The 23,679-nt window shown below is 44.9% G+C and overlaps 1 protein-coding gene across 2 annotated transcripts in view; it reads left to right on the top strand.

Annotated features, from left to right (window-relative positions):
* The window catches only part of MTAP (methylthioadenosine phosphorylase), an 86,320-nt gene extending 66,793 nt beyond the window's left edge, over positions 1–19,527 (top strand). For both annotated transcript variants that reach the window (XM_075931482.2, XM_075931483.2), the window contains exons 6-8: positions 1,704–1,943; positions 4,986–5,108; positions 18,187–19,527. In XM_075931482.2, the coding sequence (XP_075787597.1) occupies positions 1,704–1,943; positions 4,986–5,108; positions 18,187–18,225 (402 nt within the window). In that variant the 3' untranslated portion in view covers positions 18,226–19,527. The remainder of the gene's footprint in view (positions 1–1,703; positions 1,944–4,985; positions 5,109–18,186) is intronic.
* Positions 19,528–23,679: the final 4,152 nt, after the last annotated feature.

The raw sequence follows: 23,679 nt of genomic DNA, 5'->3' as shown, positions 1-23,679 counted from the left end.
CTCCCAAGAGGCAAAGCAGGCCAGGAACGGTACCCCCATTCATAACATTGCCCCTATGGGCAATAAGGGTTCAAGTTACGACAGCCCGACTTACGACGGTTCTCCAGGAACCAATTAAGTCGTAAGTGCGGGGTCGTCTGTACTGGCATTTTTAAATACAGATGCTCTTATTGTATGCATTTGGGGATTTCTGTGTGTTGGAGGAAGGTTGTGCTGTTTTAACAAGTAACAGAAAATGCTGCTTTCTTTTCAGTATTGATATTGTTTTTAAAAATAGTTTGTTTATGGTTAAAAGTGGCTCATTTTCAGTTGGACCAGAACATATCCTTCCATCTGAGCTGAGGGAAAATGAAGAGATCCATGCTAACAGTCACTGAGGGTGCCTCTGCACTCCACCTAAGGCTCGAAATAAGCTACACAATTTGAGCTATGCAAATTGCGTAGCTTATTTTGAATTAATTTCGAAATAGCTTATTTCATAATTTGGTGTGGTGTACACAGCACCAGATTTCAAAATAAACCGCTATTCTGAAACCGTCTTTAATCTTCATGTAAAGAGGTTTACAGGGACGTCAGAATAGCGAGCCCATTATATTTTGAAATAATGGGCTTGTTTCAAAAGACGCGGAATAGCTATTTTGAGATACTGGAAGTATCCCGAAATAGCTTCACAATGTAGACCAGTGTTTCTCAAACTTTTTAAGACTGAGGAACACCTAACCATTTTTTTTTTATGGGGAGCAAAAAAAAAAAAAAAAAAATGTTGGGAGGTAAAAGGGACAGGGGAAAGTTATTAGGAAAAAAAAGGTCGCCTGCCCCTTTAAGGGCAGCCATTTTCAATTCTGTTCTCCGTGGCACACCGGTGTACTGTGGAACACAGTTTAAGAAGCATTGGTGTAGATGTACCCTGAGGAATACAAGTTGCAAAATGGCATGTACATAGAAAGCACAGAATCACTTACAGAAGTTACAGTCAGATTAGTCTTCTAAAAACCTTTCAGCCCACTTAGTCATCATGCTATCAATTTCTGGGGATGTTAAGTAACTGTTAATAAGCTAATTGATTAGTCAATGGAATTTCCATTGACTAGTCAATAAGTCAATAAGGAGGTTAGCTCCCGTGCACAGTGTGAGCTGGGATGGCACAAGCAGTCCTAGCTTGCACCCGCGCCAGAATTGTTGCGGCTTTGCTTTTTAAATGTAGTAAGAGCCATTAGGGTTAGTTGGGATTGGTCCTGCTTTGGGCAAGGCGCTGGACTTGACCTCCTGAGGTCTCTTCCAGTGCTATGATTCTACACATCAGAAAGGATAATAATGGCTTCGACCGGACTCTTAATCTGTCTTCCCAAACTACAAAAAACAAAAGGAAAAAGCAAGTTTAAAGGGTAATGTCATGGCTGACCCCTGAACCACTAATATAGAGCAACTTCAGCCCCCTATTAACATTTTTACATATCCCAACAGTTGTGAGTGTCCTGCAGCTTGCAAATTTCTGAAGATTATTTTATGCAGCTCCGAGGGTCAGTAAGTTTGGCCACCACTGGTGTAAAGACAGCCTCATTGTGTGAAAGTTATTCAGATGAGAGGCAAAAGTGTCACACCAGACAAAGAAATGTTCTTTGCTTACTTCTCTTGTAAGAGGAAATAGCTGGCTTCACACAGGTGATTAATAATTTGCTGTATCTGTGATAATATTTGTAAAGGTTCTTATGGAGGTTGCCAAGAAGCATGGGATCAAGTGCCACTCAAAGGGGACAGTGATCACCATTGAGGGGCCACGTTTCAGTTCTCGGGCAGAAAGCTTGATGTTTCGCAATTGGGGAGCTGATGTTATCAACATGACCACAGTTCCTGAGGTAGTTCTTGCAAGAGAAGCTGGAATCTGCTATGCAAGTATTGCTATGGCAACGGATTATGATTGTTGGAAGGAGCATGAAGAAGCCGTGAGTGACACTTCTTTTTTGTTTGGTCTTCTTGTTTTAGATTGACAACCTATATGTAGTGTGTGTACAGAAAATTATACAGTTTCTTATTAGAAATCACAATTGGGCTTTTTATACCAGACAAATTCTGCTCTTAATTATGCTGGTTTATATCCTAGTTCACTCCCTGAAATTATTGGGGTTATTCTGAAATAACTCAGGTGTTAGGCTTTGTTTACACTTCTAAATTTAAAGTGCAGCCATGGCAGTGATTTTAACGCAGCAGTGTGGCCATGACAGAAGTGCTGGGAGAGAGCTTTTCCAGCACTATAGGAAAACCACCTCTACGAGGGTGTAGCTAACAGTGCTGGCAGCCTGTTTACGCTGGTGCTTTACAACACTGTAACTTGCTGTGCTCACGGGGGGTTTCACTTACCCACGCACACACCTCCGAGCGAGAAAGTTACAGCACTATGGACTGGCAGTGTAGTTAAGCCCTTAGTGAGAGCAAAATACAATGCCCAATATGCCTGCTTTTTCCTCTCATAAAGTTCTCAAATCATGAATAAAACCGGTCACCTCTTATTGTGTGAATAAGGGTATGTGTATAAAGCCAGTTGTGACATCTATTTCCTGTAACTGACTTTGTCCTTAACCTCTTGAGCTCTCCACACAAAAACACATCTGTTTTAGTTCTTGTCTCTTTTCTCATGTAACATATTCAAGAGCAACCACTAACCAGCAGAATGCTTGCCAGTTAAATCTTAGTCCTGTGGTGTCCAACATGCTAGCCACATGTGGCTATTTGGCCGGTTGAGTGTGGCTAGTTCGCTATAGCCAGGGTTCTGCCGGTCGCTCCGTGTGCCCCAGTCGCCACCATAGTGAAAATGACAGCAGCAGCTGTAAGACGTGAAGAAACAGTTGTCCAAAGGAACTCTGTAAAATTGCTGGTTCTACCTTTTTTATGCTTACATGAAATATTTCCTAGCTTTTGTGGGGCAGTTTGGTTTTGGACAGAAAACAAGTATACTTATGCAGAAAATTTTTAAGCTAGACAATTCCATCCTGGAAATGTGGCACTTTTTTAAACAGCAAGCATCATTAAAGATTGAAATCATTTGTCAATAGATGTGATAGATTCTCCATCACTTGTAGTCTGTAAATTGACTTTCAGGGACTTTTTAAGAGACCATCGTATTTAACCAATAGTTACTGAACTTGATACAAAAATTCCTAGGCGAACTTCTGTGGCCTGTTTTGTCCAGAAAATCAGACTGGATGGCCACATTGGTCCCTTCTGGCCTTAAAACATCTCTCTTGGATGATTATAGAAATTATAAATCCTGCATCTTAGCGGGGGGTTAAACTGGATGACCCTTGCAGTCCCTTCCACACCTATAATTCTAAATCAGCAGTGAGCAGAAGCCAGCCCATGTGCCAGAGGCAGTTTATCAGGGTTAGCCACTGGTGGGCCACCACTGCTTTATATACCTGCAAGTCCACAGGTATGGCCACTTAAAGCTCCCATTGACCACAGATAGCCGTTTCCAGCTAATGAGAGCTGCAGCAAGAGGTGTCCCAGTCCACGCCACTTCCTGCAGTTCCCATTGGCCGGAAACAGTGATCCATGGCCGGTAGGAGTGGCAAGTGCCCGAACCTGCGGAGGCGCAGTTAAATAAAGTAGTGGCGGCCTGCCAGCAGCTAACCCTGGTGGAACCGCCTCTGGCTTATTGCCCACTGTTCTTCTAAATCTTTAGAGCCAGGAAATATTTAGAGCCAGATTTTCTATTGGATGTATGTACACAACTACCACTTAAGTCAAGGGAAAGGCATCAGTAGCTGATTTTTTTTTCTTACTACGTTTAGGAAGGTGGTGGTCAAAGCTCAATAGTTAAGTTTTTGTTTGGGGGTGAGAGGGTTGTTTGTTTTATTGCATTTGAAGTTGAAATTCAATATCTTTAGTATATATGAAGAATACACTGTAGCCTTCACACAATTTACAACAGTGATGCCCTGAAATAACCATACAATAATGATTCATGAGGTCCCAGATTTAAAGATGGATTTGTTTGGGATTATTTTCCATGATGATGCCTTTCAAAGACAGAAGGTTGTTTGGGTTCCTTAACTGTGTATTTCAGCGCCATTTAACATATTTAGTTTTCTTTCCAGTTTAATCTTAGCTCTGAATTTTCTGTGTTTGCTGTGCTTGTGTTTGGGATATTTATAACACCCTTGTAATGTATTTTACCCTCAATCTTTCCTCCATCTTAACGTAGTTTTGCTCTGGAAAGAACCGTGTTACAAAATTGAAATAGTGATTTTCTGCAATCTTTGTCTGTGTACAAATGTGTCACACAGAGACAGACCAATAGACAGGGTACAGAATTTGACTTTTTGGAGAGTGGAAATATTTATGTCCCTACAGTGTCCATTATTATACAGTAAGATTTCAGTCAAGTATGCCCACTAAAATTGAATTTATGCCCTCACAAAGGATACTGAAGCTTTTACTGATGCTATGAAAATCACCACACTGCAGCATTTTATGTAAAGCTGCTGATACATTTCTGACATTTTCCTTGCAGCTTACATTTAATAGCTGCTCCCTCAGATTTCCCAAGGTTGTCTTTGTATAAAGAGTAATTCTGGCATTTTCAAACATTCCATGGCAAGAGGTCTCACTCTACTCAGATGTGTCAGCTCAGTATTATATTTAGACGCGTAGATGGCTAGAGTAAATGTAAGTCCCTAATTCCGCAGCAAGGGCCCATCTTTCAATCCTTACTCTGGTGAAGAATTTCATTGAAGCTCGAGGAAGGGCTTTCCAATTGTACAATATAACAATAAAAGAAGTTTTAGATTATTTTAAAAGTTCTATTCTGTGACATATTATCTCAATTTAAAATGCATAACAGATTATTTTTATTCGTGTATTTTGTTCTCCCCTTAGAACAGTTATATGGGGATGATATGTAGTGTATTGCTTAATTAAGAATTGTGTTTTGTACGGTATTTTACAAACCAGTTTGAGAAAATCATTAATTTTTATTGTATTTCTAGGTTTCAGTAGATAAGGTTTTAAAGACTCTGAAAGAAAATGCGAACAAGGCTACAAGCATACTTCTTACGGCTATACCTCAAATAGGCTCGATGGACTGGACAGAAACTCTGCATAACATGAAAGTAAGAACAATATTTGAACAGGATTGTTTGTTATGGGGGCGTCGAAGGAAGGGGGGAAGAAGGAGAGAAGTGTGTGCTATGTATGTCTCATGATACTCCTCTTCAAAACACCACTCAAAAAAATGTGTGATTCAACAAAAGGAAGTCACCGGGGAGAAAGGTTCATTACAGAGTTTGACAACCTTTATTGCAAATAGCTAGCCTCAATTTTACAAGTGTTTCCAAAAGAGGGACACTTGTGGTATGTGTCTTAAAGCTGTGGTACTCCTATAGCAAGGAAAAGTACAAATCTGCTATATCTTTACTCAGGGGAGAGCTCATAATAATAGTGAGCCAAATGGAGATGATTAAGAACATAAGAACGGCCATACTGGGTCAGACTAAATTTCCATTTAGCCTAGTATCTTGTCTTCCAACATTGGCTAATGCTTCCTCTCCCCAGACCTCAATGAGATCCATCTGCATACCTGACCAAGAAGGGGCCCTCCTCTTCTGCTCCTGGGCAGGGGCTTAGGAGCTGGCTGCTAGCTCACTAGCAGCACTGAGGGGGGCTCAGTGGGAGTACTGGGGTCAGCCATTGCTGCACAAACTGATTCTGCAGTGTGGAGCAGGGCTGGCAAGGCTTGAGTTGTGCCACCAGAAGTTTCCCCTATAGAGTTTTGAGGGGTATGGACAGAGTGGCCACCACAGCAGCTGTGAGAAGCCATGGAGGCCAGTTATTTTGAAATAATCACAGCTGTGCCATCCACACATAGTCATTATTCCTCATGAAATGAGGGTTTGTTATTCCAGAAAAAGAAGCCTGTTGTTTTGAAATAATTACAAAATAATGGGCTTGCTGTGTGGACACTCACCTTGTTATTTCAAAATAACTCAGTAGACGTGCCCTAAGCAATCTCTCTCCTGTCATCCCATTTCCAGCCCCTGACAGAGACTAGGGACACCCTTCCTACCCAACCTCGCTAATAGCCATTGATGAACCTAACTTCCATTAATTTATCTATTTCTTTTTTGAACCTGTTAAAGTCCTGGTCTTCACAATATCCTCTGGCAAGGAGTTCCACAGGTTGACTGTGCCCTGTGTGAAGAAAAACTTGCTTTTGTATGTTTTAAACCTGCTACCTATTATTTTCATTTCGTGACCCTTAGTTCTTATATTATGGGAACAAGTAAATAACTTTCCTTATCCACTTTTTCCACACCAGTCATGATTTTATAGACCTCTATTATATCCCCCCCCCCCTTAGTCTCCTCTTTTCTAAAATGAAAAGTCCAAGTCTTTTTAACCTCTCTTCATATGGGACCTGTTCCAAACCCCTCATAATTTTTGTTGCCCTTTTTTGAACCTATTCCAATACCAATATATCCTTTTTTGAGATGAGTTGAGTATATCTGTATATAGTATTCAAGAAGTGGGTGTACCATGATTTATATAGAGGAAATAAGATATTCTCTGTCTTATTCTCTACCTCTTTTTTAATGATTCCTAACATTCTGTTTGCTTTTTTGACTGCTACTGCACATTGAGTGGATGGTTTTCAGAGAACTATCCACAATGACTCCAAAGATCTCTCTCTTGAGTGGTTACAACTAAATTAGTCCCCATCATTTTGTATGTGTAGTTCGGATTATTTGTTTCCAATGTGCATTACTTTACATCAGTGGTTTCCAACCTTTTTACATCCAGGATACTTTTTAAATATCGGGGCAAGCCAAGATCTACCCCATCCCTTCTCCAAGACTCCACCCCTTCCTTGTGGCCTCGCCCTCTCCATTCTGCTCCTCTCCATCATTTGCTGGCCCCAGCCCTCACTCACTCTCACTGGCGTGAGACAGGAGGTGCAGGCTCTGGGGTGGGAATGAGGGATTTGGATGGAGGAAGGGGTAAGAGGTGCAAGCTCTGGAGGGAAGTTGGATGCAGGAGGAGGAGAAGAAGGAGATGCTGGCTCGAGGAGGGGGCTCCAGGTTGGAGAGTGTTGGAGTCAGGTGGAGGGTTGAGGTGCTGAGCAAGCTGCAGACGTGTGGATATCAGGGTGCAGGAGTTTGGGTTGGGGTGTATGCTGGGCTCAGGGCACAGGTTTGTGGTGTGTGAGTGGTGCAGGAGTGTTGTGGCAAAAGACTGGGGATGTAGGAGTTTGGAGATGTGGAGCTCAGGGCATGGGGTTTAGGTTCTTTCAGAACTCTTGGGTGAATGCCATCTGGTCCTGGTGATTTGTACTGTTAAATTTATTTGTTTGTTCCAAACCTCCTCTAATAAGGCCTCAATCTGGGACAATTCCTCAGATTGTCACCTAAAAAGAATGACTCCGATTTGGGAATCTCCCTAACATCCTCAGCTATGAAGACCAAAGCAAAGAATTAATTTAGTTTCTCCGCAATGACCTTATTGTGTTTGAGTGCTTGTAACGCGGTGTGATGCACCACTGTCCCGCCTCCTGCTGGTCACTCTGGGAATTAGCTTCTAGGTGCTAGAGCACCCCCTTTGGATGGTGTCTCCCCATGTCTCTGCACTCTGGAGTTCTCCGCCTCTGGAAACCCCCAACCTCCTATACCCTCCTTGCCTCAGTGACCCTACTGCCATTCTTCATCTAGCCCCTTACCTCAGGGGCAAACTGCAGTCTGAAATGGCCACTTATCATTGGCAAGGGGGTGTGACCTGTTGCCTTCGTTTTCTCTGGCTGCCTCTCTGCAGCCATAGTAATCTCAGGCCTTGCTTCAGCCCCCGCAGCCTGGGAGTTTGGCTGGCCAGAGCTTCCCCAACTGCCTGCCTTTCCCCAGCCCCATTCTTAACTACAGCCCTTGTATTCTCAGGCCTCATCTCTGCAGGCCTTTGGCTTCCCTGGCAGACAGGTCCCTCCTGCTTCCCAGCCAGAGCAAGAGTGTCTGTCTCCACCCCTCCAAGAGCCTTTATTTATACAGCCTTCAGCTGGGCCCTAATTGGGTCATAGTGGCCACAGCTGCTGGCTCCTCAGCTCCACCCCTCTCCCAGGGCTGGGGTTTAACCCTTAAAGGGCCAGCATAGGGCAGATGCCGTGTCTCTCTCACCCCTCCTCAAAATCAGCACCCCGGGGGGTAGGGAGATTTCCTAGCCTTCACCAGTCGCAGGTGCCCCTCCAGAGCCACTTGCTGCTTCTCCTCTTCTTTCACCTGACTCCGTAGATGTACGTTCTCCTCCACCACGGCCTCGTACTCCGTGGCCATGTCTGTCGCGTTCGCTTCTGTTTGGCGGCAGGCCTTCTCTGCTGCTTCCACCTGCTTATGCAGGCCAAACTCTTCTGTACTCTCTACTTTCAGGGTCTGGGTCCACACAGTTAGCATATTGCCGTGCTTCATTTGCATAATTAATTAGGGGGCATTTTTGCACAAGAGGCTTTTGCATAAAAAGGAGCCATCTGCACAGCTCCTTTTTTCACAAAAACCCTCTCTTGTGCAAAAGCCATTTTTCAGACCACCAATAAGTATAGCAAGTCCTTCTCTCATTTGCCAGCCTCCTGACCCTGGGCGGCTGTTCCTGTACTCTTTCTGTAGGAGTATTACCAGGGCTCATTGTTCTGCTACCAACTGTTTCTGAAGGGCCCACTGCCCCTCATGCTGTCTCTTCTGGTTCTCCCCAAATTCCTGCATTAGGCTCACCAATCTTTCTTGCTGCTGGCCAGTCCTCTTTTGCTGGGGCACTGACACAGGAGTCCAGTCAGGAACTGCACATGAGCACTCTGCAAAAAAGACTTCTGCATATCTGGGGTCCATTTTCCCCACCATCCTCTGTTCAGTCTCTCTAGGCACAGCTCACTCAGTCCATACTAGTCCCCTTGTAGCAACTGCCCACGTTCTCCACCAAATGTCATGGGGCGGATACTCACCACCACAGCGCCGCCTGCCGGTAGCACTGGGAATTAGCTTGGAAGCAGGGCACCTCCCTCTGGTGGGTGTCCCTCCGTGTTTTCATGTCACGCTCTGGCTCAGACCCACGCCACTCTCAGACCGCGGGGTCCTCTTCAGGACACTGCCCTCCAGCAGTGCCCACTCCAATGTCTCTTGGCCCCCTTCTGGGGGGGAGGGGAGCTGTTTATCAGTGTCTGTACTCTGGGGGTACTCCCCTCCCAGGGAACCCACAATTTCCCTATTCCCACCTTGCCTCAGTGACCCACTATCAGTCTTCATCTAGCCCCTTATCTCCGGGGCAAACTGAAGTCTGAAATGGCCACTCGTCATTGGCAAAGGGGTGGACCTGCTGCCTTTGCCTATCCTGGCCGCCTCCCTACAGCCCTCTAACCATGAGGCCTTGCCCTGAGGCAAAGCTCCCCAGTCCTGCCTGCCTTTTCCAAGCCCAGCTCTGTTCCAGGAAGGCCCCAGCTTCCCTGGCAGCCAGGTCCCTCCTGCTCTCCAGCTACAGCAAGAGTCTCTCTTCCTCCCTCCTGGAGCCCTTATGTATGTAGCCCCAACTGGGTCCTAATTGGCTACTTTCTGCCATGGCTGCGGGCTTGCTGCCAGCCCTGTCTCAGGCTTGGCTGTTTAGCCATAACAGCATTTGTTTGGTTCTCTTACTGTGTTTTTAATTTGAGGTATAAACTTAAATTGGGCCTCTATTCTGGTGGCTTTGAAAAGTTTCCATGCATCTCGCAGGGATTTTACTTTTGGCACTGTGCCTTTTAATTTCTGATTAACTAACATCCTCTTTTTGCTGTAGTTCCCCTTTCTGAAATTAAATGCAACAGTGTTGGGCTGCTTATGTGTTTCCCTCCCCCATCCCTCCTCACAGGGATGTTCAATTTTATTACATTATGGTCACTATTTCCAAGTGTTCCCGTTATATCTACCTCTTGGACCAGATCCTGTCCTCCTCTTAGAACTAAATCAAGAATTGCCTCTCCCCTTGTGGGTTCCAGAACCAGCTGCTCCGAGAAGCAGTCAAGAAATTTTATTTCTGCATCCTAAGGTGACGTGTACCCAGTTAATATAGGGATAGTCCTCCACTATTGCTGAGTTTTTTATTTTGATAGCCTCTTGAATCTCCCTTAGCATTTCATAGTCTCTATCACTATCCTGGTCAAGAGGTCGGTAATATAGCCCTACTGCTATATTCTTATTATTAGAGTATGGAATTACTATTCGTGGAGATTCTATGGAACATTTTGGTTTAACATTTGTACTTCGTTTGAGTCTACATTTTCTTTCACATATAGTGCCACTCCCCTTACCTCTCCCCCAGTATGACTTGTTCTGTCCGTCTGATATATTTTGTACCCTGGTATGACTGTCCTATTGATTGTCCTCATTCCATAAAGTTTCTCTGATGCCTATTATTTCAATATCCTACTTCAATATGGGGCACTCTAATTCACCCATCTTATTTAGACTTCTAGCATTTGTGCATAATCACTTAAAAATGTGTCACTATCTGTCTGCCATTTCCTGATGTGTTAGACGCTTTTTAATTTGATTGTTTTTCATCTGATCATACCCATATTTTATCATATTCCTCTCCTCCTTACTAGAACATGGAAAATCTCTATTCATAGATCCTCCCCTAAGAAATGTCTCTGTCCAACCCATGTGCTCCTCCCAATTAAACCTAATTGACTGCACCTTGCACTTGTGAGTTTGCAGGAGAAAAGTTGTTCAGTTTCATCAAGGTCACTTTACTCCTTTTGCCCAAGAAAGAGAATCTTTGTCTCAGATGTTACAATGTTGATCTCTTTCCTACTCCTTCCCACGCCACCTTCATGCTCAGGCATCTCTCACCTTCTCTTGACCCCCTTCCTTTCTGGTGTCACAGGGCTGAGTGGCGTTGTGAAGGTCCTGGAGCAGAGGCAAGCCACCAATATGTGGCTTGAAGGTCTGGGTGTTGGAGAAGGAGGCTGGTGAATGCTGTGTAAGGGAGGGAGGCCTAGGGACAGTAAAAGGAACATGTCCCTGAATGCTGATATCCCTGCACTTTCTCCCTTGGTACTAGAAATTTGAAGTTCTAATAAAAATAATTTATAAATCTATGTTTTTGTATGGTCCAGTTAGTGAAGACTCACATCTCATCTTTTAGCACACTTTGGATGTATTAAAAGCCATGCTGTCTCAGGCAAAACTCATCCACAAATCCTTAAGCAAGTTTAAACTTTGAATTGAGTATAGTGTAAATTAGTGTTTCCCAATTGGTGCTCCGCGGAGCCCTGGGGTTCCGCGAAGCGAAAGTAGGGATTCCACGAGGAGCGAGGCAGGGGCAGAGGCTGAATCTGGACGCCAGTTCCGACTTACATACAGATTCAACTTAAGAACAAACCTACAGTCCCTATCTTGTGCGTAACCCGGGGACTGCCTGTACTAGGACTGGAAGGGACCTCGAGAAGTCATCGAGTCCAGTCCCCTGCCCCCATGGCAGGACCAAATATTGTCTAGACCATCCCTGATAGACATTTATCTAACCTACTCTTAAATATCTCCTGAGATGGGGATTCCACAACCTCCCTGGGCAATTTATTCCAGTGTTTGACTACCCTGACAGTTAGGAACTTTTTCCTAATGTCCAACCTAAACCTCCCTTGCTACAGTTTAAGCCCATTGCTTCTTGTTCTATCATCAGAGGCCAAGATGAACAAGTTTTCTCCCTCCACCTTGTGAGATACCTGAAAAGGGCTATCATGTCCCCTCTCAGTCTTCTCTTTTCTAAACTAAACAAACCCAATTCTTTCAGCCTTCCTTCATAGGTCATGTTCTCTAGACCTTTAATCATTGTTGTTGCTCTTCTCTGGACCCTCTCCAATTTCTCCACATCTTTCTTGAAATGCGGTGCCAAGAACTGGACACAATACTCCCAACTGAGGCCTAACCAGCGCAGAGTAGAGCGGAAGAATGACTTCTGGCGTTTTGGTCACAACACAGCTGTTAATACATCCCAGAATCATGTTTGCTTTTTTTGCAGCAGCATCACACTGCTGACTCATATTCAGCTTGTGGTCCACTATAACCATACTCCTTCCTAGACAGTTGCTTCCCATTCTATATGTGTGAAACTGATTGTTCCTTCCTAAGTGGAGCACTTACATTTATCTATATTAAACTTCATCCTGTTTACCTCAGACCATTTCTCCAATTTCGTCCAGATCATTTTGAATTATGACCCTATCCTCCAGAGCAGTCGCAACCCCTCCCAGCTTGGTATCATCTGCAAACTTAATAAGAGTACTTTCTATGCCAATATCTAACTCGTTGATGAAGATATTGAACAGAGCCAGTCCCAAAATAGACCTCTGCGGAACCCCACTTGTTATACCCAGGGCTCGACAAATACACTCGCCCGCTCGCCCTTGGTGAGTAGATTTTGCCAGCTGGCAAGTGCAGGGGCGGACTGACCCGGTAGGCTGTTGTAACGGGCTGGCTGAAGCCCGCACTACGGGCGACGTGGCCTCATCCAATCCGCCAGCCGGCAGAGGAGCAGAGCGCTGCCGGGGAGGGGGAACTGCGGCGATTCTCAGTGCCAGGCTCCCTGCGTGCAGCTGTGGCGCGAGGAGGCTGGCGTGACATGGCCCCGTTGATTTTAAAGGGCCGCGGCAGCTCGGTTCTGGCTGCGTGTCCCCAGCAGCTGGCTGTGGCGTGCAGCGGAGCCAGGCCCCGCCCCGCCGGCTCCAGTCCTGGCATGGCCCCCAGCCCCCTCGCCGGCGAGAGATTGCTCTCTGCCGACCGCCCGGCTCGCTGCACCTGCCCCGCGTCCCATCTGGTTTCTGCCGCCCATTCCCCACGCCGCCCCTGCACCCTGGATCCCCTGCTCTCCCTCTGGCTCTGCACCACCCTTGCACCCCGCACCCTGCTCCTCCCGATCCCTGCTCTCCCCCTCCAGCTCTGTGCAGCCTGTCCCCTGCACTGCCCCTAGACCCCTATCCCTCTGTCCCTCCCGTTCCACGCGTCCCATTCCCAGTGCCTCCACCGCACCCCGCACACTGCTCCCCCCGATCCCTGCATCCCTCTGCCTCTGTGCCTCCTGTTCCCCATGCCACCCCTGTCCCCCCGCCACTGTTCCCTGTACCCCTCTGGCTCTGTGCCGTCCCTGCACCCTGTTTCCCCTGTGGGTTGGGAGTGAAGGGTGCTTGTCCATAGGGATGGGCTAGACAGGGCAGGGAAAAGGCTGCTGTGACCCAGCAATGAGTGAAAGGGGGAGTTCACTTGAAGCACCTTTACCTTTATAGAAAAAAAATGAACAAAAATGCTATTTGCTATTTATTGGGCTAAAATGGTGGGACAAAAATGAAAACAAAAAAAAAACCATTACAAAATGCAAACGTGTAAAAGACAACAAAAAAGGGAGGGAAATGTTTTGCTTGGCCCTGGGGGAGGGGAAGCGGCTGGGCTGAGGGGAGGGAAGGGGAGGGGAGGGGGGAAAATATGGGGAAGGGGATTGTGCTGAGGGGAGGGGAGGAGGTCAGGGGAAGAAGACGAAGAAAGGGGAAGGCACCAAGGGACAGGGGTGCAAGAGAGACAAATCCCAGGGGGCCAAGTGCAGACAATGAGAAAAGGGCAGGAAGGGAGGTGTCAGTGGGAGGGGGGAACAGGGTGATGCTGGGAGAGGAGAGGGTAAGGTCACTGGGGGCTAGAGGAAGGAGGGGGAGGTGCTGGGAGAAGGCTTGAAAGAAGGGGTGGGCATGAGGAAGGTGGCGATGGAGCAAGGCATGTGTTAGGGCACAGGAGCATGAGGGAAAGGGGGCAGAGGGTGCTGAGGGGGTGGATATCAGGGGAAAAGAGGACAAAGGGGGCAGGGGCAGTGAGGGAGGAGGGAGGAATCAGAAGGGTGCAGGTGCCAGGAGATTCTGGGGGTGAAGCAGAAGGGCAGACACCTGCAGGGGAGGGACCAGCATCAGAGGAGAGAGGCAGGGCAGGTGTGTAGAGGGAGGTGTTAGAAGAGGGGATGAGGAGGGGTAGCTCACTTGATCAGAGTGGGGCTACTGGAGGAGTGGGCACAGGGGGGAGAGAAGGGCTGTTGGAGGGGGCAGGTCTCAGGAAGGCTGAGGGCAGCGAGAAGGGCAGGAGTCAGGACAGCAGAGGAGGGTGAGGGGTTGGGGGGCAGCAGGCACCAGGGGAGCTGATGGAGCAAGGTGAGGAGACATGGCAGCAGAGGGAAAAGGTAGACGTTTATAAGATATGTATTAATAACTTAGATGATATTTATTAAGAATGTATTAGTAATTACTGTTCTTATTCTTATTAGGACTTTATGCCATAAAAAAACACTTTTTTGGGGGGAGGGTGGCGAGTCCCTTTTTTGTCTGGCGAGTAGAGTTTTCCATAATTTGTCGAGCCCTGGTTATACCTTTCCAGCAGGATTGAGAACAATTAATAACTCTCTGAGTACGGTTATCCAGCCAGTTATGCACCCACCTTATAGTAGCCCCATCTAAGTTGTATTTGCCTAGTTTATTGATAAGACTATCATGTGAGACTGTATCAAATGCCTTACTAAAGTCCAGGTATACCACATCCACCGCTTCTCCCTTATCCACAAGACTCATTATCCTATCAAAGAAAGCTATCAGATTGGTTTGACATGATTTATTCTTTACAATTCCATGCTGGCTGTTCCCTATCACCTTGCCACCTTCCAACTGTTTACAAATGATGTCCTCAATTACTTGCTCCATTATCTTCCCTGGCACAGAAGTTAAACTAACTGGTCTGCAGTTTCCTGGGTTGTTCTTATTTCCCTTTTTATAAATGGGCACTATATTTGCCCTTTTCCAGTCTTCTGGAATCTCTCCTGTCTCCCATGATTTTCCAAAGATGATAGCTAGAGGCTCAGATCCTCCTCTATCAGCTCCCTGAGTATTCTAGGATGCATTTCATCAGGCCCTGGTGATCTGCAGACATCTAACTTTTCTAGGTGATTTTTAACTTTTTTTATTTTATGTTCTAAACCTCCCCCCTTCCCACTAGCATTCACTATGTTAGGCATTCCTTCATACTTCTCGGTGAAGACCGAAACAAAGAAGTCATTAAGCATCTCTGCCATTTCCAAGTTTCCTGTTACTGTTTCTCCCTCCTCACTGACCAGTGGGCCTACCCTGTCCTTGGTCTTCCTCTTGCTTCTAATGTATTTATAAAAAGTCTTCTTGTTTCCCTTTATTCCCGTAGCTAGTTTGAGCTCATTTTGTGCCTTTGTAATCTTGCCCCTCCATTCCTGTGTTGTTTGTCTATATTCATTCTTTGTAATTTGTCCTACTTTCCATTTTTTATTTTTTATAAGAATAAAAATATTCTTTTTTATTTTTAGATCGTGTAAGATCTCATGGTTAAGCCAAGGCGGTTTTTTGCCATATTTTCTATCTTTCCGATGCAGCGGAATAGCTTGCTTTTGGGCCCTTAACAATGTCCCTTTGAAAAACTGCCAACATAAGCATAGAAGGCTCTCTATAGTTCCCATCCATTCCTTAAAGAAGCAGCATTAGTACAACTGTCCTAACAAGTCCATTTTTTATATTATCAAAGTAAGAGTCACCCCCACTTCAGATTCAATCTATGGATGATCAATAATAATGTTCTCTCTGAAGTCATAGCAGTTGTACTAATGCTGCTTCTTTAAGGAATGGATGGGAACTGTAGAGAGCCTTCTATGCTTATGTTTAGCAAGTGAAAGCTCAGCTGATTGGGATTGGGCTTTATTGTTTATGAGTACCCTTTAACTGATACATGTGTAGAATTGCTCCTTAGTTAGCTTACGCATGAGGTAGTCTGAATTTACTATGCTATTCTACCTTGAATGTATGTCGGATATCTTTTGTTAGTCATTGGAAAAGAGAAAATACTGGAAAGAGGGGAAAAAGACCTCAGTCTCTACTGGCCAGAATTTCAACTCATGGGCTAGGCAAAGTGGTGATGATGTCATTGGACCTAACACAAAAGCATAATACAGTACAACCAACAGTCTTGGCTTGAGACGTTTAGTACTGGGATAGAAAGAGAATGTTATGTTAAGACTGATTTGCCTCTTAAATCATGTGTACACAAAGACTTTGTTTCTTCAGTGAGTTCCACACACAGACTCCTGTCCCCATGCAGAGTCCCATGGACTTTTGAATACACTTTTTTTAAAAGTACTTACCTAGATATTTTAATTAATTAATTTCAAACACTTAGGCCTGGTCTACACTAGACCCAGAAGCTTGGCTTAAGGTACATAACTCCAGCTACATAGAATATGTAGCAGGAGTAGGGTTACTTTAAGCCGAGTTTGGTGGCGTCCCCACAGCAGGAGGCCAATGGGAGCAAACACTCCCATTGGCTTCCTTCACTCCTCGCAAGAGCAGAAGTACTGGACACCAGTGGGGGCTCCCTCTGAGTTCAATTTAGTGAGTCTTAACTTAGACTTGCTAAATCAAACTATAGAAGATTGATCTCAGGAGCGTAGATCTTTCTCAGAGTGAAAACATGGCCTTAGTGTAGACAGGGCAAATTGTATTTTAACATGTTGGCTAATCAAGGGGGAGAGGTCAGAATTAGGGATCACCGTAACCAGTTAACACCAGTTTGAAAATGACGGGTTATAACTCAGTACTGGGTCACAGAATGTCAGGCACTGAGGGTATGTCTACACTAGCCCCCTAGTTCAAACTAGGGAGGCTAATGTAGGCATTCGAAGTTGCAAATGAAGCCCGGGATTTAAATATCCCGGGCTTCATTTGCATCTTCCTGGGCACCGCCATTTTTAAATGTCCCTTAGTCTGAACTCCGTGCCTGCAGCTACACCCAGCGCAGAGTAGGTAGTTCGAATTAGGATCTCTAATTTGAACTACCAGTACACCTCAGTAATGGTAGTTCGAATTAGAGATCCTAATTTGAACTACCTACTCCGTGCCACGTGTAGCCCACATCTAAACCCTGAGCACCAATCCCCTGCCCCAGCCCTGATCCAAACCCCCTCCTGCATCCCAAATTCCTCAGCCCCACCCCAGAGCCCTCACTTTACTCAAAAAATATTTATGCTGAGTCATAGGCATCAACAGTTTTCTCCAGCTGGGTTGCAAGAAAAAAAGTTTGCAAACCATTAAGTTAACATATGCTGAAATATAGTTTGCCCTTTAAAATGTTTCCTAGATAACTTTTGCTGTTTTTATGAGGTTAGTTGTACCCTAAATGACACATTTATTCACTAGCCACAGAAGGCTCTGATTCAACAAAAGTTTATGTATATGAGTAACTATCCTCATGGGAGTCTCTCAAGGAAGTCTGAGTGGTTAAAACTACATGTGAGAAATGGGATTCCATGCAGGGCTGACTGCAGTATCAAGCAATTGTGTCCAAAAGAGCCAAGCTTCTCTCATTAAATTCAGTGGCAGTTGTGACTGCTCAGTATCTCTGACTCTGATGCACAGCTTGGCTGAGGCCAGTCCCTCAATGCCATGAGCATGTTATTCCCTGCATACTGTCTTAAGAAAACAATAGTTTCTCATTACTTTCAGTGTTCTGATATTTGGGTGAGGGGTTACTGGGGGAGGGGGAGTTACAGTGGTTAAGAAATATACAAAAATTCACTTTTTCTTAGCATTGTTGTTTTCAGAGGGTTTTTTTTAATTAAGTTTATATACAGAGAGAGTTTAATAAATCCAATGGATGTGACCAATATGCTACTTTTTAAACAGATAAAAGTCTATAAAAATGGGACATTTCTTAACTTTAGTTTTGAAATGTGTTAATTTTAATCCAGTACTTGTGGAGTTGATTTGTAACAACAATTACCAGTTTATTTATAGATAGATAGATAGATAGATAGATAGATAGATAGATAGATAGATAGATAGATAGATAGATAGATAGAAAGAAAGAAAGAAAGAAAGAAAGAAAGAAAGAAAGAAAGAAAGAAAGAAAGAAAGAAAGAAAATAAATTGTAGTTACAGGGTATTTTGGTTTCACAATTCCTGGAGATGAAAGGCTGTTCCCGTCATACCTTCGGTGGGTTTTTTCAGGGCTACTGAATCAGGAGAATTCATACCCATTTCTAATCTGCATGCAGTCAGTATGGGTTGCTGTTGAGAGTGCTTTACAGTGTAAAGTTGTGTGTGTATTGCGAGAGGGTGCATTCAGCTTTTATCTTTTTGTACTTCAGTGTACTGTGCAGTGCTCTGTCATGTTACCAAAACATTGAAAGCATGGATGGACTCTGAAGAAAGGAGAGGATCAGTCTTGAGCATCTATCAGTGACAATATTTTCAGGAATTTGATGTAAGCATGAAAGAATACAGTAAACCTTGCACTGGTCTATTTCTTGTCTGCTAGTAAAATATCATGCTAAAGGCGGTTGAAGAACTTATCAATAGCCTTGAAATGTATTGATTGTATGAACTGGTAGGGCAATGGGATAGGCATTCCATAATAAATTATCATAAGATCTAGTACTTCTGTTCTTGATTACAAACTGCAGATTAAAAAGAGAAGTGCTTCATTCACTTTTTGCTCAGTAATAGCTATTCATTCCTGACCTGAAAGAAGGCAAGAGAAAAGGAGTGGTTAGCTTGTGTACTTTATTGATCACTTTAAAAAAATTAAAACTTCAGAAAGTTAAAAAGACAGAACTGTTAGTTGCTTTGCTACCTCCTTTTTCTGAGAGCTAGCTATCTTACCACAGAAATGTAACTGAAGGACTATTAGTTACTTAAAAAATACGCTGCAGTATTTTTATAATTTTTATATATATTTACCTGTATGGATTGTCACTGTTCTCTTATGAAAAAATTACTTTCTGATTTGGACATTTTAAACCCACATTTTAAAAACATGTCCATTTGTGCTGCCCTACTGTTTCACCATAAATCATTGTGTCAGCTGTTTTGCAGCAGCAATAATTTTGAGTACTTGTCACTGTTTTAAATGTTTACTTGATTGCATGAGCAAGTCAGAAGACAAACATTTAGATTTGTGCCTGCAATCGATTGCAGACACAGATTGTACAGATATATAAATATTCCTGCAAAATTTAAGTCTGGATTTCAATCTCTGTTTAAAAAAATTAGACTATTGAAATGTTGTAAAATTTCACATTTCTCAATTTTAGCTGAGCTATGTGAGTTTAAGGAGGAATGGTGGGCATCAGGGGTCTGAACAAGATTTCCTTGCAGCCACTGACTTCCATTGTCTTCATTGGAGTTGGCTCAGACCTTAATTAAACTAAAACTGAAGTGACAAATTGAACACAACATCTTGGCCTGATGCCACTGTCCATTCTGTACACCAAGGGTAGCATTATCTGTTACGTTTGTTTACAGAATTATTTTTCTTTCATTTTATTCTGATGTATAGCTGCGTTAGTGATGAATGTATCTCCTGTTGATTGTATCTCATGCATATACTCATGCACTCTGCATCTTCTACTGCATATGCAGAATAAATGCAATTTGCCTCAAGAAAATAATTTGCTGCTGCTTGTCAAATAAACCAAATGTAACCTCCTGCTTCTGTGAATTGTATGTGAATGGGTTTGTTTTATTTCTGGTCTTTATTCAGATAATTGAGTTTAGCTGTTTGGATGGCAAAAATACTGGATAAGCATGGAGCTAGTCAATACAGTAATTCACTAACACTATTAGTGGAAGTTGAAGATCTGAGTATTGTACAAGCAAAACCTGAAATAGTTAAGCAGAAGAGTACATGAGTTTAGAAAATCTTAAAGAAATTTCAGAAAGTACTTACCTGCCCAAACAATGCAGATAAAAACACAAACAATGTCAAGTGAGGAGAAGATTGGAAGTGAAAAGAGCAAATTATACCATTTGTTTAGATAAAAATGAGGCTCTACATAAAGAAATAAAATGTTTTAAAACATTATAATTGTTATTGTTGCAGTAGCCCATAGGACTCCCATACATGGGCCAGGATTCCATTGTGTTAGGCATGTTATAGACACACAATGAAGTCATCCATACCCAAAGAGGCTTATAGTCGTCTAACTATATTAGAAGCAAGTAGGATACATGTTTCTTTCTTCAGAAAAAAAATTAGTTCTACTTTTTTGCATCAGTTATTACTATAACCAAAGTTCTTTGAACAGGGAAATAACTAAATCGGGGTCAGCAACCTTTCAGAAGTGGCATGCCCCAGTGTACCCCCTTTGCCCTGGGCTGTACCGCTCTCTCCACTGTGTGCCCTGCTTGGTCTCCTGCCCTTGGCTCCCAGGTGGGGGGAGGCCACGCAGCTTCTGTGTCCTACCTCCCCGGAGCACAGGGGAAATTAGAGTGGATAAGGCAGCCGCGCTTTGCTGTGGGGAGGGGAGGAGCAGTGTGTATGCGCTTCCCCACAAGCCGGACCCAGCACGGAGCTTCGGGGCTTTCCTCCCTGCAGGAAACTGGTGCTGGCTCCAATCTTGCGGGAGGTGCAATGCTGAAAATTATTTTGCGTGCCACTTATGGCACATGTTCCATATGCTGCCAACCCCTGAACTAGATGAAGGTGACTAGGGTGACATTTTTAGTAAGGTCAGCCATAAAATATTACACAGCTCTGGCTGTTGTGGGAGAGGTCTGACATGAATTTAAAATAGGTGAAATAAAAGAGAATAATTGCATCTTCAGTTCAGAACTGTGCTGTCTTTTTATTTGGACTCTGTTCCTAATTTGAGTACTCTGCAGGCAGAACCCCCATGGGCTTTGAGAAAGAAAGTGGATATCTATTAGTGAAATTTGCCAATAACACAGAGTTGTTTGTATTGGAAAAAACCATTCAAAATAGAGAGGAATTCCAGGAGGATTCAATCATAGATGCTGGAATGCACTTAAGGAGAACCTACCAAGGCCTCCTGCACCACTTAAATCCTTTCCTTCGAAAACCTCTTCAGCTGCATTCTGTACAGCTGCTGACAGTTGTGCTCCACTAGTCTGATCTAGTGTGGCTACTGGAGCTGTAAATTTAATATTCCAGTTCTACAGAGAAACACACATTGAAAATGGGATTTGCTAAGTTATACCCAGATCTTCAAAGCACATTGACAGTGAAATAAACTGTGATGGGAAGAGGAAGCAAAAGATTCCATGTTCAATCTCATTCTCACACCACAGTAGTCCTGCCAAACCATGGTGGATCAAGCCATGTCTACACTACCATCACTACTGTAGCACAGCTATAGAGCTCCAGCTGTACTGTTGTTGTGTAAACATTTCTTGCAGCGATGGAAGGGGGTTTTCCATTGATATAGTTAATCCACTTCTCAGACAGGTAGGAGCTAGGTAGAGGAAAGATTTCTTCTGTCAACACAGCAGCATTTTGGCCAAGAATTATGTCAGCCCAGTCATGATGCTCAGGGTCCACCTAGCCTAGTATCCTATCTTCTGATAGTAACCAGTGCCCCAGAGGGAATGAACAGAACAGGTAATCATGTGATTCATCCATTCCTAGCCTTTGGCTATCAAAAGCTAGGGCCGCTATCCCTGCCAGCCTGACTAGTAGCCATTCATGTGAGAGAGGATAAAAATCAATGATTTTTTTATTTTTAAAAGCATCTGTTTTTATTTTAATGTGATATTTAATTTTTTTAATTATCAATAAAATACCAAATTTTGCACTTAAAAAGTTACAATTAAATCTTATCACAAACATGCCATGCCTACACTTACAGGCTATATCTAGACTGAACACCTTTTTTGACAGAGGCTTTGTCGACAGTATCTTTCGAAAAAGCCTCTGTCGAAAAAGAGCGTCCAGATTACATTATGCGGATTGAAAAATGGATCCGCTTTTTTTAAAAAGAACGTCTAGACTGCCGGGCGCTCTGTCGAAAAAAGAAGGCATCTGGAAGTGCTTCTGGCAGGGCACGGGGGCAACCTTTATTGCCAGGTTCTGCTTCCTGCCCTTTGCAAAGACACGTGCTTAAAGGGATCCCCCTGGACAGCCGTTGCTCTGCTCCTGGCTTGCCTACCTCCTAGAGGGAAAGCAAAGCTGCTGCAGTGCTTACTCTGGTTGCCCTGCTCCGCGGACACCACAGCAGTGTATTTGCAGGGTTTTTTCCTGCTTTTCACCCTGTTTTTGGACATGGAGCCTGAGCTGCCTCTGGGCAGGTGATAGCCCCATGCTGCCATACTGCAGCTTCTGCTGCATCTGCATGACTCTGTCATGAATCTCCTGCCCCATATGGATCCGGACCGCACTGAGGAGACCCTCCTCCGGGATGCAGGAGCTCTGCCCTTGCCCGCAAACTTTTTTAGGGACAGGCAGATTTGGAGGCACAAGATGGGTTCGGACTGGTGGGACTGGATCATCATGCAGCTCTGGGACGATGACCACTGGCTCCGCAACTTCCGGATGCGGAAGGCCACATTCCTGGAGCTGTGTGCCTGGCTCGCCCCTGCTCTGGAACACCAGGACACCCACCTGCGGCCCGCCATCCCCCTGTAGAAGCAGGTCGCAATTGCCCTGTGGAAGCTGGCCACCCCCGACAGCTACCGCTCTGTGGGACACCAGTTTGGCGAGGGGAGGTCTACCACCGGGGCCGTCTTGATGGCGGTAAGTCACTGTCGGGGGACAGGCCCTGCTGAGTGGGGAGGGTTGAGAAAGGGGGACTGCCAGGCAAGGAAAAGAGGGAGTGGGGGATGGAGTGGCACCTTGACAAGGGGAGGGGTGGGAAGGGTGCTCCTCCCGAGCGCTTAGGTATCCTGTCTAACTCCCTGGTTTCTATTTGTCTCGTGCTGCCGGTGCTGAGGGCCATCAATGCAGAGCTGCTGAAGAGGCTCGTCCACCTCGTGGACCTGGACAACATCATTTGCCACCCTTGGATTCTCGAACTGTGGAGGAGCCCTCGATGGGGGACACATCATAATCCGCGCACCACCCCATTGAGCAGCCCAATTTATAAACCGGAAGGGCTATTATTCCATGGTGCTGCAGGCCCTCGTCAACCACCAGGGACACTTTATGGACATTTGTGTCAGGTGGTCAGGGCGGGCATATGATGCCCGCATATTCAGGAACTCCTACCTGCACCACAGGTTGCAGGCAGGAACATTTTCCCCCAGCGGCACCTTGCACTCAGGGATGTGCAGATGCCGGAGTGCATAGTGGCCAACGCAGCACACCCCTCGATGCCATGGCTCATGAAGCCTTACACCGGCCACCTGGATGTGAACAAGGAGTTTTTCCACACGCATCTTAGCCAGGCTTTCATCCAGGTGGAATGCGCCTTCGGCTGGCTGAAAGGGAGGTTCCGTTGCCTCCTCACATGCCTGGAGATGGGCGAACGCAACATCCCGGAGGTGGTGGCCGCGTGTTGCACCCTCCATAACCTGGTGGAGAGGAAAGGGGAGGCTTGCCTCCTGGGGTGGAGGACAGGTCCTGATGGCCAGGAGAGGCAATTTCAGCAGCCCCGGACGGCTGCCATCCGCCAGGCTGGTGTCCAAATATGAGAGGCCCTGAGGGACAGATTCTCAGAAGGAGCCCACTGACTCTCCCATTGTAGGATTGGCCTGGCCCATCCTACCTTTCCCTCCACAACCCTCACTCTCTTTCCATTAAGAAGACACAGACCTGGTTTCCTTTGTAAACAGAGTTGGGTTTTTTTTATTAGAAACACTAGCAGTACAGAACAGGTGCAGACTATGTATAAAACACCTTTCTCTTC

Source organism: Pelodiscus sinensis, chromosome 6 (genome assembly GCF_052426305.1).
Source record: "Pelodiscus sinensis isolate ZL-2025 chromosome 6, ASM5242630v1, whole genome shotgun sequence".
NCBI classification, from domain to species: Eukaryota; Metazoa; Chordata; order Testudines; family Trionychidae; genus Pelodiscus; species Pelodiscus sinensis.
Note: the sequence above shows the minus strand (reverse complement) of the source record. Positions and strands in the feature narration are given on the sequence as shown.